Raw genomic sequence first — 14,888 nt, 5'->3', positions numbered from 1 at the left:
ATCATTTATGTGCTAGAAAATTACATAGAACCCCAAAACATTATATATATATATATATATATATATATATATATATATAAAATGTGTTTTTTAGCAAAGACCCTAGAGAATACAATGATGGTCGTTGCAACTTTTTATTTCGCACGGTATTTGCGCAGCAATTTTTCAAACGCGTTTTTTTGGGGGGGGGGAAAACAGTTTTGTGCTAAAAAATAAAAAAAACAGTAAAGTTAGCCCAATGTTTTTGCATAATGTGAAACCTGAAGTTACACTGAGTAAATGGATACCTAACATGTCACTCTTCAAAATTGCACACGCTCGTGGAATGGCGCCAAATGTCGCTACTTAAAAATCCCCATAGGCGACGCTTTAAATTTTTTTACTTGTTACATGTTTTGAGTTATAGGGGAGGTCTAGAGCTAGAATTATTGCTCTCGCTCTAACGTTCGCAGCGATACCTCACATGTGTGGTTTGAATACCGTTTTCATGTGTGGGCGGGACTTGCGTATGTGTTCGCTTCTGCATGTGGGGACAGGGGCGCTTTCAATTTTTTTTTTTTTCTTTTTTTTTTTATTGTTCATTGACATATTTTTCCCCAAAAATAAATTTTTTGATCACTTTTATTCCTATTACAAGGAATATAAACATCCCTTGTAATAGGAATATGGCATGACAGGTTCTCTTTACAGTGAGATATGAGGTCAATAAGACCCTGCATCTCATCTCTAGGCTGGGAAGCCTGAAATAAAATAAAAAAATGGCAGGGTATTGGCAGGGAATTGAGGGGTTCATTTTCGGTGAGCAACACTGTGGGCACTGCAGATCCAGCCCGATCTCTTCCCCCTCCGCTGTACCAGAACATGACGCCGGTTTGTTTACAAGTGATCGCTCCGTCATTTGACGGAGCGATCACGTGGTGAACGGCCGCGATGAATGGCCGTTTACCGTGATGCGCCGGGTCCACAGGTCACGGATGCTCTCGAGTGCACGCCCGAGCGGAATTCTGGGAGGACGTCATATGACGGCCTCTCAGAGTTAAACAACTGCCCTGTAGCCATCATTCGGCTATGGGCCGGGTGTTAAGTGGTTAATTAAAAAGATCAGAAGAAAGAACTGCAACCTCCCTAATTGGGAACACCACCAGGGTGGAGTCCAGAAATAATAAAGTTCCAGTAAACGGGAAATGGCGCTGTTAAAAAAAAAAAATAGAAAAAGAAACCTATGTGTAGATTGATCAATACTGATGTGAGTATTGCCAACACTCCCTGTAAAGTGAGTGGTGATTAAATCAAAAATAAATAAACCAAATATAAGTATAACAATCAACACATATGTAAACCAAAATGTAAAAAAAATATAACAGTAATACTCAGAATCCCCACCGACGGGCATCAATGTGACATCACGAGAGCCACTAGACAACCTTCCAAGACAACGCGCTTATAAAAAAAAATTAAAAAAATAAAAACATTTTTATAAACATGTTGTCTTGGAAGGTTGCCTGGTGACTCTCGTGATGTCACATTGATGCCATAGCTGGGGGTTCCTAAACCGCTCTGGTGAGGTGGATTGCAGCTGTGTGAACCAGAGGGATACCTTGTTAAAGGGTGACCATTTGGATACAGCTATTACGCCTGTTACTCACTTTATTATACATAGGAAAAAAACAATCCTAAAAAATATTTTCCGTGTGCTGCCTCTACACACAAACCCTAACACGTCTATTTGTGTTTATTAATACACACACACACACACTATACATTTTTAGGGACTGATTCATGCAGGTCTCAGCACTTGTCACTTTATTATTTTGGTGTGTTGAAGTACATTTTGGTTTAAATATGTGTTGAATGTTGTACATAAATTTGGTTTTATTTTTGATTGAAGCACCATTCACTTTACAGGGAGTGTTGGCAATACTCACATCAGTAGACTATATTTATGAATCTACACATAAGTTTTTTTTTCTATTTATTTTTTGAACAGCCCCATTCCCCCTTTACTAGAGCTTTAACTAGTGTGAACTTTGCCATTGAAAACAGTATAACCTACTTTCCATGCATTTTTGATGCAGAAAAAAATGCAGTGGACTACATGTGGTATGAACTGGCCCTTACGGTAAAATGAACATTATAACCTAATTTGTAATATTTTATTGTTATTAAACTAGGATGTCACCAAGGTACTAGTGGTAGAATTTTTATTTTATATTGCAAATTTAACCTGTGTTTACCCACTCTAGGTTCCATGCATGTGTTTTACAGCTTCCATTTAATCAAAGAGTGAAAAATAATCCATCTTTTTTTCTTACTGTGATTTCTGAAATGGCTCCGTGTTTATACGTCAATTTTAAAGCCAAGAACAAAGGTACGTTACAGTAACTCTTAATATAAAAATTAATGTAATTAAATATAAAATTATTTCAAATGCGAGAACACAAAGTGAGTACGCCCTTTTGTAACTTTTTTATTATATCTTTTCATGTGACAACACTGAAGAAATGACACTTTGCTACAATGTAAAGTAGTGAGTGTACAGCTTGTATAACAGTGTAAATTTGCTGTCCCCTCAAAATAACATGCAGCCATTAATGTCTAAACTAAGCTGGCAACAAAAGGGAGTTACACCCCTAAGTGAAAATGTCCAAATTGGGTCCAAAGTGTCAATATTTTTTGTGGCCACCATTATTTTCCAGCACTGCCTTAACCCTCTTGGGCATGGAGCTTACCAGAGATTCACAGGTTTGCCACTGTACCACAGTACTCTTCCACTCCTCCATGACGACATCATTGAGCTGATGGATGTTGGAGAACTCGCGCTCCTGTAGCTTCCGTTTGAGGATGCCCCACAGTTGCTCAATAGGGTTTAGGTCTGGAGACCTGCTTGGCCAGTCCATCACCTTTACTCTTAGCTTGTTTAGCAAGGCAGTGGGTCATCTTGGAGGTGTGTTTGGGGTCAATACCATGTTGGAAAAAATCCGCTCTGCGGCCCAGTCTCCGAAGGGAGGGGATCATGCTCTGCTTCAGTATGTCACAGTACATGTTGGCATTCATGGCTCCCTCAATGAACTGTAACTCCCCAGTGTCGGTATCACTCATGCAGCCCCAGACCATGACACTCCCACCACCATGCTTGACTGTAGACAAGACACACTTGTCTTTGTACTCCTCATCTGGTTGCCTCCACACATGATTGACACCATCTGAACACACTAAGTTTATCTTGGTTGGGGGTGTGGCCAAGATGGCGCACTGAGTGGATGTCTGAGCTGGAGCTCTGCTGCAGAATCGGGCTAATCCCCTGCAATCTGGCCTGTACACCAGCCATCTGACGTCCACTGACACCCTCATGCGCGTTGCAGGTCCTCTGGGATGGCCAAAGGAAGGGGTAAGAGGCTCCATTTTCCCCCTATACCGGAGGAAACTGTCCCGGCCTCTGCTGACCGAATGGGGGCACATACACACCCCCCCCCCTCTGCCAACATGGCATCCCAGTCTGAGCGCAGTGAGCAGTCCTCCTCTACCCAGCTGGGTCTAGCTGAGGTCCTGGTGGCTATTGCCAACTGCCAGGCCTCTATAACCTGTGCAGCTGGGTGTGGGACTGTTCAGGCTATGAACAAAGTGAGGTTCCGGCTGTCCTCTGCGGAGCAGCGCCTGAGCCATACGGAGGGTACTGTGGCTGAGCATACCACTAGTCACCAGTCCCTGCAAATGTAAATACTTGCTCTGGAATATAAGGCTGAGGATGCTGAGAATTGTAATAGGAGGAACAATCTCCGCATAGTGGGCCTTGCAGAGTGGGTAGAGAATCCCTGTCCGACAGAGTTTGTAGAGCAGCTGCTGCATACCCTTCTACCTGCAGCTCAGTTTTCACCCTTCTATGCTGTGGAAAGAGCTCACCACATCCTACCCAAGCCTGGCCTCTAGGGACACCACCCTGCACTTTTATCCTTATATTCCTCAATTTCAAGGACAGAGAATGAGGTGCTTTGTGCTGCATGGCTGCAGAAGGACCTTGCTTATCAGAACACCAAACTTCTCATATTTCCAGACTACTTGTGGAGACACAAAAGCTGAGGTGTTCGTTTGATCAGGTCAAGGCGGCTATCCGTACCCAGGTTATTCAATATAATGTCCTCTTCCCAACCCAGCTGAGGGTCCATGATGGTGAAACTACCAGATTTTTCCCTTCATCCAGAGATGCATCTTCTTGGCTGGATTCACTACCTCCACACCGCTGAGAGCCTGGATTTATAATTTGCCTACACTATCCTGTCAATGAGTCAGTGTTCTGCTCACTTTTGTCCAGAGGTCTCCCCTGATTTGTTTGCCTTGTGGAATAAGGCTGTTTTCAACTGAAACTACTACTTTGGAGTTCCAGTAAGTTTGTTTTTCCTATGCAACACACTGAAGATATGTGCCCCTGGCTAGTCCAGGTGTTTTCTACTGCTTTTTCCCTTTTCTGCCTTATCAAATCTCATACTAAAGTGCCTCAGTGCATTGACTGTTGTTGCCATTTACATTCTCCTTTGAGAAGTATTCAAGTAATCTGATTCCTGAGTGATCGAGGGGGAGGGATTTTTTCAATCCTGTGACTGCAGTTTGACATCCCCGGCCTTGCCTTTATTGTGGCTGCTGGCGGACTCTAGTGGCTCTGCTGGTTTGATTGATAGGCAAGAAAAAACCCTATATGAACATTATATATGCCAATATAAAGATGTGAATAGTCCCCATTGATGGGCATTAAAGAAATTTGTTGTTGCCAAGAGTAGAGGACAATGTGAGGTGATACCCTACATATCCAGTTCACAGACTCCAGACTCAAATCCTGGAAGATGGGTAAGAAAAACCCTTCAATTTTAGGCCCTATCAATCTTAGTCCTGGCATAATCTTTTCATATTACCATCTACTGCTTTTTGATATTTTTCTATAATTATCCTGTCTTAAGAACATCTTAACTGCTGTGTAAACTCTATGGAGGATGTTATCTGTAACCTATTCCGCGAAGCAGACTCTGTAATATTCTTTATATTGTCCCATAGTTCATTTAGGTTGCATGTTCCCCCATGCCATGTCTATCCATACAGGCTACAACATCATGTGTGATAATTTTGTGTGTCCCCCAATTGTTTGCCAACCCACTCTGTGATCTTGGTGGCATCTCTTTCTCCCATTTACACAGCATCGGATCTGGGCGGCAGTGCTTTGCTTCTGGCACACAGGAGTCCCTTGTCGTTCCCTCCACCCTTTAGGGCAGGATTGCTCAGGACACCCATTATTGGCATAGTAGGCCCTTATTGGTCCCCACCTCGTTGCATTCTAGTTTGGGACGCAGGCAGTGCCACTTGTGTGTCGGCGGCGTGATGACACATGACGCATTCTCGTGCCTTTTCCTGTGTATAGGCCTGCACCATGATGCGGGGGACTCAGGGAAGGATTATCGTGCTGTATCTCTGCACAAGTCCTCCCACCTACTGCACCAGCTGACGGCAATAATGATCAACATCTTAATTGGCCGCCAGCTCTCACCTGCTTTTATACCGTCTCCTTCGGCCTCTCTGCAGGCGCTGAAGGAGCAGTCGGTCAGTAGGCAGCATACTCCATCTTCTGGGTTGGTTTATTCAATCTATCTGCTATCAGCACATGTTACCTTATGTCTGGCTGTGGGGGTAATCTGTGGGTCCAGCTTTGATTTTTTATTTGATTTTTTTCTGGGGCATATACTGACATTATTTATTTGCCTTTTGATACAATTTTTTATACATATTCTAGTGATATTGGTCCAGTACCAGTGGTTGCTATCCTTTGCTTCACTATTTTTAGTCTTCACAGCGAAGCAAGGTACTCTCCTGCTTTTGGCTCGGGAGTTAACAGACTTGGGAGATACATGCCCCTATGACTATATGCTCAATGCAAATTGTTTACCATGTAAGTAAATTAGTTTGTGTTTGTCATCACATGTAGTGGCGTAGCGTGGGTTGTCAGCACCTGGGGCAAGTCGAGTAATTTTTCGCCCCCTAACTTGCAGACTTTTAGCACTCCCCGAGTCCTGTCCCTTCCCTTCCTACAATAATACTAACCAACCTGATTCCTATACTGACCACTACACTACACTGACCACTATACTGTCCACTACACTACACTGACCACTATACTGTCCACTACACTACACTGACCACTATACTGTCCACTGCACTACGCTGTCCACTATACTGTCTGTTCCACTATACTGGCCACTATACTATACTGTCAACTACGCTGACCACTACACTGCATGACTCTAGCTGCTCTTCCACTGTCTCTCTCTGGCTGCTCCCTCGCCCCATACCGTGACCCTGGGAGATGCTATGTCTCAGGGTGTTTTACTACCGATTAATTAACTATTTTATAAGTTTCCAGTTACCACAGTGGATGCGGTTTTGGTACCTTCCGTCGTGACATGCCGCTAGAGCACAGTTTCCTCAGCCTTCACTCCTCCAGGCTGATCCTATTGAGGAACTTGTGTCCCCTGGGGATTTAGACAAGCCTCTATCGACATAATATGCTGCACTTCTTGACATTGACTCCCCTAAGATGGACAGGCTGTGAGAGGTGTGGCACAGGGACATACCATCACTGGACAGAGGATTGGGATGACTGTCTGGATTATGGTCCTAACTTAGTCATCTTCTCTAGGGATAAGCTTATTCAGGTAAAAGTCCTGCATAGAATTTACTATACTCCCCAGAAACTGCGTCACATTTTCCCGGATCGAGATCCCATATGCCCTATGTTTAGGACACAGCAGTATATTCAGTGTTTATCTGGTGCTCCAGATGGAGTAATCCTTAGGGGTATAGTCCACAGCTGTAATAGCTGGATGGTGATGTATCCATAGAAAGGGGTATTAAGGGTTAAAAATGAAGGCAGCCATCCTTCAGAGTGTGTCCAGAACTCTGCAAGAAATGTAAGGAAAAAACAGGGAGGAGAGGCGCTGACCTGAGTGTAGTATTAAAATGATGACTTTAATAGGATACAATTAAAAACACTTACAAGATGATAGAAAATGCATGCTCGTAAAAGTAAAGTGCAGTCCTGGCATTCCACATGGCTCTGTGGGTCCAACTGCTGTTGCGCATAGCTGGAAAGGATTGAACAGCTGGCTGGAATTGATCACAGTGTTTCTCCAGGAGCAAAGGAACCAAGCAGCTCCACACAGACCAGCATGGACGGTGGAACAGGAAGTGATGTCACAGACATCTGATTGGATCTAGGCAGGGCTGGAATCTTGTCAATTAGGGCTGCAGTGATGAAATGCAACGCGCTCAGAGCTGACTGCTCCTTCTATTGGCCAATAAAGGAACCGATTCAGTTGATCAAAACAAAGAAGAATCCTTCTATTCGACTTTGCGTGAAGGTGTTGGGAAAGATGGTGGCTTCTTTCGAGGCCGTTCCTTATGCACGGTTTAATTTAAAGCTGCTGCAATACAATATCCTGTCAACTGGGAACAAGAAGGCCCAATCTCTGGGCTTCCTAATACATTCATCCCCCAATGTGCATTAGAGCCCCAATTGGTGGTTGATATCCAAGAATCTTCAAAAAGAGGAATACTTTCTACCAGTTACTTGGAAGGTAGTAACAGACGCCAGCCTTCTGGGCTGAGGAGCAGTCCTGGAAGAAGCATCTATCCTAAGGAAATGGTCTAAATCAGTGATGAACTTGTTCATCAATATTCTAGAGATTTGGGCAGTACACCTGGTCCTCGAGGCCTGGACACTCAAACTATGGAGTTGTCATATCGGGATCCATTCCGACAGTGCCACAGCTGTGACTTTTATCATTCACCAAGGGGGCACGGGTAGTCGTGCGGCCCAGGAAGAGGTGAATCATATTCTATCTTGGCAGAAAACATTCCTTGCCTATTAACAATTTTCATTCCAGGAATAGGACAGGCGGACTACTTGAGTCCCCAACAATTGTTCCTGGCAGAATGGTCCTTTAACCCCAACATGTTTCTGTTGCTATACCAGAAGATGGGGAGTTCCAGATGTGGAACTTTGTGTCAAGGACAAGGGATTCGATGGCCTACGAAACGGATGCCTTGATTTTTTCCATGGGATCAGTTTTTTACTGATCTATGCGTTCCCTCCTGTTCTGCTGCTTCCGCCCTTTCTTTGCTGACTCAAGCAAGAAAAGGAGGTGGTGATTCTTGTGGCCCCAATGTGACCCAGGAAATCTTGGTTTGCCAAGATCGTAAAGATGGCGGTGGGGGACCATTGCACTCTACCACTATGGCCAGACCACCTCTCGCGAGGTCTGGAATTCCATCCTGCCTTAGAAATGCTAAATTTTGCGGTTTGGCTATTGAGACCCACATTTTGAAAGATCGTGGGAGGGTAGCCTCAGTAGTTCTGCTTTGGTAAATGCTAGGAAGCCGGCCTCCAGAGTCAAGAATCTGGAAGGCATATGTCTCCTGGTATAAATCCAGGGGTTGGCACCCCAGGAAATATGTCATAGGTAGGATCCTTGAATTCATACAGATAGTACTCAAGGCCAGCTTCAATTCTAATCCTATCGATGGCCGATGTCAGCCTTATTGATCTTTCTTTTTATCAACCACTTGCTTCTCTCTCTGGCTTGTAACTTTATTCAGGGGGTAACTCGGATTAATCCTCCAGTTTGGTCACCCCTGAACCCTTGGGGCTTAATTTTAGTCCTGTCGGCTTATAGAAGCAGCCTTTTTTGGAGCCAGTACAAGATATTTCCTTGGTCCTCTTGACGGGGGAACATTTTTTTTCTTGGTTGCCATATCTTCTGCAAGAAGAGTATCAGTGTTGGCTGCTCTTTCTTGTAAGGAGCTGTATTGGTTGTTCATAAGGATAAGGCTGTATTGCCGCCTCATCCTGAATTCTTAACAAAGGTAGTATTGGGTTTTCATTTAAAACAGGATATTGTTCTGCCTTCATTTTCTTCCAGAACTTCATTTCTGTGGAAGAAGGGTCAGTACGTTTTCTTGATGTGGTCAGAGCAGTCAGGGTCTATTTAAAGTGACTGCTCAGATTCGTAAACAAATGTTTTAATTCAATCTTATTTCGTAAACAAATGTTTTGTTTGTGTTGCCAGATGGTCCTAAAAGAGGACCAGCAGCATCAAAATCTACTGTTTGTAAATGGATTTGTCAAGTGATTTTTCAAACTTGTGGTTTTAAGAGGAAAGTTCCTCCTTTTCATATTAAAACACACACCACCAGGACTGTTAGTGCTTCTTGGGTAGTGCATCACCAAGCTTCCATGACTTAAATCTGCAAGGCCGCAACTTGGTCTTCAGTCCATACATTTACTAGATTCTTTCAAGCAGATGTAAAAGGCACGAGGACATTGACTTTGGGCGCAGTGTACTGCAGGTTGCAGTATGAGTCCTCTAGTTTCCTGGTGCCCTACTTTGTTGTGTCTCCCTCCCTTCATTTGGCATTGTTATGGGACATCCCACATAGTAACTACTATGGCTCTGTGTCCCGTGATGTGCGATAAGAAAATAGGATTTCTCTTTCGTTCACTGACTGACACAGCTCCATTTTTCTTGATCATGGGGTTGTTACGCCACCTTCAGGAGAGGACTAGGCAGAACGTGTTATACATGTAAAAAAAACAGAACTTTCTAGTTCAGCCCAGGGGACGGTCCCTTCAGTAGCAACACCCCTGCCTGCTTCCTGCAGCTTAAGTTTTTTTCTGCCTAGTGAAGAAGGGCCTAGGAACCCTGGGAGCTGACACAGGACACGGGCACTAGTAGCTAAACTGTGCAGAAATCCGTCAGGGTGGTGAGTTCTGTGCACCTGTCCCAAGTCCCCAAGGGTGGCAGACAGGATGGGTCAGCATGGCTTCAGAAACTGGTGTTTCTTCCCCCCAAACTCCCGGCAATTGAAACCGGCTCGTCTGCAAACATGGAAAGTGCCTTTGGACGCTTTGACTGCGGTCCTTGATATGTTCGTTGCCAGGGTGGAGGCAGTGAGTGGGCGCAAAGGTGGTAAAAGCGGCCCCTGTTCCCCCATCCTCTGGGGAGAGCTCTGACACAGACTCGGGCCCCGCTAAGACTGGTGGCCCCTGCTCTGTCGTTTCAGATGACGCTGACCAGGACCGATCGGACAGTGAGGTTGATTCCCCGTCTGTATCTGCGTGCGGCAAATCGTTAGTTGGAGCACTTATCACAGCTGTGCGTGATACCCTGAAGATTCAGGATACAGCAGACCCTTCTGTTGAAGTAGCAGTCCCTTTTGGGTCCCGTAGACCAGCCCGTACACCTAAGGTGTTTCTGTATAACTGACTTTTTTCGATAAGTTCATATACAAGGAATGGGGTAGACCGCAATGGACCTTTTCGGTCCCAAAAAGTATGGCGGTGCGTTACCCCTTTGAGGAGAGCCTTCTTAAAAAATGGTCGGATCCTCCGGTCGTGGACCCCCCAGTATCTAGGTTAAATAAAGTAACCACGATCCCGGTTGAGGGGACGGCTGCGGCAGTGGCCCGTTCCTTGTTTACTGTTGTGGGGACAGCAATGCGGCCAGTACTGGCCTCGGCACTTGTGTCACAGACACTTACTGAGTGGGCAAGCCTTTCCTGTCTGCGTGGAACTAGCAGACCAGTTAGTGCAAGGCCTTAAGTAAGTTTGTGACGGGGCCCTGGATACGCTTCCTCTGCTATCCAGGACTTCAGTGTCAGCAGTGGTGCTGAGGTGCCTGATTTGGCTAAAATGCTGGTCTGCGGACTAGGCATCTAAAAAAAAAAAAAAAAAAAAAAAAAACCCTGACTGATCTACCCTTCCTTGGGGAGCGGCTCTTTGGAGCTTCGTTGGGTGACATCATTAAGAATGCCACCGGTGGGAAGAGTACCTTACTCCCACAGACCAGGAAGACTAAGCAGCCACACCGTAGGCAAGGGCCCTCTATTTCCACTCATAAGCGGCTTTTTCATCCGCCCGGGGCTTTGGCCAAACATGCTCAGCACAACAGGGCGATCAGTGGGGGACAAAAGCGTCCCTGGAACCACAAGCATAACAAGCCTGCGAGGAAAGTGCTACGGCATGAAGGATTGCCCCTGCCCGTCTCTCGGGTGGGGGGTCGCCTTCGGGAGTTTGCAGCCCGGTGGGCCTCTCGGCTGTCTGACCAATGGGTCTGCGAACTGATTTCCTCCGGCTACAAGATAGAGTTCCTCTCTTGGCCACCAAACAAATTCTTCCCCTCCAGTATACCCTTACTCCCAGCCCACCGGGAGGCCCTCATGGGGGGCAGTAAGGGACCTGCTAAGCTGTGGGGTGGAAAGGTTCCAGGGGTTCTACTTGAATCTTTGTAGTCCCCAAAAATGAAGGGGTATGTCCAATCTTGGACCTAAAAGCCATCAATTACTTGTAAAAGTACAGAAGTTCAGAATGGAATCCGTTCGCTCAGTAGTCTCTGCACTCTATCAAGGGGACTCTCTGGCATCTTTGGACATCCAGGATGCGTACTTGCACATACCCATATACCTCCGGCATCAGAGGTTTCTGCGATTCGCAGTTGAGGAAGCCCACTACCAGTTTGTGGCTCTCCCCTTTGGCTTGGCATCAGCCCCCCGGGTCTTTACCAAGGTATTGGCTCCAATTTTGGCATTGTTGCGACATGGGATTGCGATTGTAGGTTACCTAGACAATCTCCTCCTGAGGGCATCTTCCCCCTCAGAATTAAAGGAGGATGTGGCGATCATCATGCAAACCCTGCAGGAATTTGGGTTGCTGTTGAACCTGAAAAAGTCCCTACTTACCCCAACTCAGCGTTTTGGAGTACCTAGGTGAGACTGTTTCTCCCTTCAGACAAGCTGCACTCTCTCAGAACTGAGGTAAAACTATTGATGAACTGCAGGTGGTCGTCGCTATGCCTCTGCTTGCGAGTCCTGGGACTCATAGTGGCTTCCTTTGAGGCAGTGCCGTACGCCCAGTTTCATACCAGAGTCTTGCAGAAGGAGATCTTGACGAAATGGGTCAAATCTCCGTTATCCCTGGATCGGCAAATTCGGGTGAGCTAGTCAGTCAGAGACTCCCTGCTCTGGTGGCTGAGGTCCCCGACACTTCGGTCTGGGAAATCGTTCCTACCTCTACATTGGACTGTGATCACAACAGACGCCAGTCTGACTGGCTGGGGTGGAGTACTGGGAGTACAGTCGACCCAGGGCCTCTGGTCAGAGGAGGAATCCAAATTGCCGATCAATGAGCTTGAGCTCCAAGCGATCAGGCGATGCCTCTCCACATGGTCACTGAGACTGCGAGGGCATCCGATCAGGATCCAGTCAGACAACGCCACAGCTTTGGCATATGTCAACCATCATGGAGGAACAAGAAGCTTTGCTGCAGCATGGGAGGTCGCTCAGATCCTTCAGTGGGCAGTGCGAAATGTACCGGCCCTGTCGGCCATTTACATCCCGGGAGTGGAAAACTGGCAGGCGAATTACCGAAGTAGTCAGATGCTGGACCCAGGAGAATGGGTGCTGCATCCAGAAGTGTTCAGGCTACTGTGCCTGCATTGGGGCACACCAGACGTGGATCTCCTGGCCTCCCGTCTCAATCTGAAGGTGCCGAGATTCGTATCCAGGACAAGAGATCCTTGGGCAGACATGTTGGACGCGCTGGTGGTGGCTCCATGGGGTCAGTATCGACTGGTCTACGGCTTCCCTCCGTTGAAGCTACTTCCACGTCTGCTTCGCAGAGTGGAGACCAAGGAGATTCCAGTAATTCTGATTGTCCCAGATTGGCCTCGGCTCCCGATTACCTCGACTTATCTCGACTACCGATGCGAGAAGACCTTCTGTCTCAAGGTCCGATTCTCCATCCTGCTTTACCATCGCTGGTTTTAACAGCATAGCTGTTAAGAGCCAGATGCTAAGGAACCGGGGCCTATCAGACTCTGTGATTTCAACTATATTGAGAAAACACGGAAATCATCTTCTCGGAAGATATATCTTTGTACCTGGAAGGCATAACTCTCTGTGTGAGGAGAAAGGATGGCGTCCACGCACCTATTCCGTTTCCGGGATCCTGCTGTTTCTACAGCGGGGAGTAGACCAGAAGTTGGCTTTGAGCACCATTAAAGGACAAATATCAGCCTTGGCTGTCTCTTTTTTCAGTGACCCCTAGCGTCTCACTCTCTAGTGGGCACTTTTATTCAGGAGGTCCGACATGTAGTTCCTCCGGTGCATCCACCGTTACCCCCGTGGGATCTGAACCTGGTGTTATCGGTACTTCAGAAACCGCTGTTTGAGATCATCAGGGAAATCCCCTTGTTGACTTTCCCAGAAAGTGGTCTTTCTAGTGGCCATTACATCGGCCAGGAGGGTTTCGTAACTGGCAGCCTTGTCTTGCAAGTCAACTTATCTGGTTATCCATAAGGATAAGGTGGTGTTGCATCCGCAACCTTCTTTTCTGCCAAAGGTAGTTTTGGCGTTCCACATCAATGAAGACTTTGTGTTACCATCTCTGTGTTCTAAACCGACACATCCTAAGGAGGTGGTCCGGGCCCTAAGGGTGTATTTGTCTGCTACAGCTCCCTTTTGGAAGTCGGACTCTGTTAGTTTCTGTAGCTGGTCCGACAAAAGGTATGGTGGTCTCGTTTTCCACCATTTCCAGGTGGATCAGACAGATTGTGGTACAGACCTACGCCTTGAAGGGGCAGGTGCCCCCCTTTCCCGTCACGGCCCACTCCACCAGGGCAATTGGAACCTCTTGGGCTTTCCGACATCAAGTGTCAGTCGCTCAACTGTGTAAGGCGGCGACTTGGTCGTCTGTCCACACTTTTACCAAGTTCTACAAAGTGGATGCAAGCGCATCAGCTGATGTCTGTTTTGCCCACCAAGTTTTGCAGGCGGCCGTGTAATGTTGCAATTACACTTATTTTTTATTTTTTTTGAAAAGAAAATAGTTACCTTTGAGTATAATGCACTGTTAAATTGTTAACCGCAAGTTTTGATGTGGCTAAATAAGGTGGTGACTCCCCTGTTAGGGAGCGCTTATGGTTGTGGGTGAAGTTTTTTATGCCGTTTTCCCACCCCTCGTTATGACACTGCTTGGGGACGTCCCTATGGTCAAGAATAAGGGAGCTGTTTCAGTCAGTGAACGAAAGAGAAAATAGGATTTTTGTACTCACCGTAAAATCCTGTTCTCTGAAGTTCACTGACTGACACAGCACCTCCTATTGATTTGTTATACTGCTTGCTGACGTACTGAAGCTGCAGGAAGCAGGCTGGGGGGTTGTTACTGAAAGAACCACCCTCTGGGTGGAACTAGAAAGTTCTGTTTTTTTACATGTGTAACATGTTCTTCCTAGTCCTTTCCTGAAAGTGGCGTAACAACCCTATGGTCAAGAATAATGGAGCTGTGTCAGTCAGTGAACTTCAGAGAAAAGGATTTTACAGTGAGTACAAACATCCTATTTTTTATAACAGCCTACCTGTAATATCCTTTTCTTTGAAGTACATCATGGAACACAGAGGTCCCCCCCCCCCCTTCTTGGTATACACGTGTATTGCTTTGCTACAAAACAGAGGTACCAGTGGGAGGGGTTATATAGTGAGTGCACTTTATAATTCAGGGCGTGTCTGTGTTCATCACCTGAAGGTGGCCTATAACCCACATAGTAACTACTATGGCTCTGTGTCCCGTGATGTACTTCAAAGAAAAGGATTTTTAGGTAAGCAGTTATAAAAAAATCCTATTTTTTTTCTAACCCAAAAGGATCTAAACTACACTGGGCTTCCATAGGGCAAATCACCATCTCCAATCATGTTTTGTTTGTAAAAAATTTTTTTTTTTTTATACTGGACAATCAGGTAGGGTTTGTCTTGGGCAGAGAGGCCAGAGACTACCAAAAAGCTATAAGACCCCTTTCAGG

The 14,888-nt window shown here is 46.0% G+C and overlaps 1 protein-coding gene across 3 annotated transcripts in view; it reads left to right on the top strand.

Annotated features, from left to right (window-relative positions):
- TERT (telomerase reverse transcriptase) overlaps positions 1-14,888 on the top strand; it is a 381,041-nt gene that overhangs the window by 322,982 nt on the left and 43,171 nt on the right. For all 3 annotated transcript variants that reach the window (XM_077491847.1, XM_077491845.1, XM_077491846.1), the window contains one exon: positions 2,244-2,368. In XM_077491847.1, coding sequence (XP_077347973.1) covers positions 2,244-2,368 — 125 coding nt within the window. The remainder of the gene's footprint in view (positions 1-2,243; positions 2,369-14,888) is intronic.

This window comes from Lithobates pipiens, unplaced genomic scaffold (assembly GCF_037356315.1).
Source record: "Lithobates pipiens isolate NorthernLeopardFrog02 unplaced genomic scaffold, aLitPip1_a1.2 Scaffold_19, whole genome shotgun sequence".
NCBI classification, from domain to species: domain Eukaryota; kingdom Metazoa; phylum Chordata; class Amphibia; order Anura; family Ranidae; genus Lithobates; species Lithobates pipiens.
Note: the sequence above shows the minus strand (reverse complement) of the source record. Positions and strands in the feature narration are given on the sequence as shown.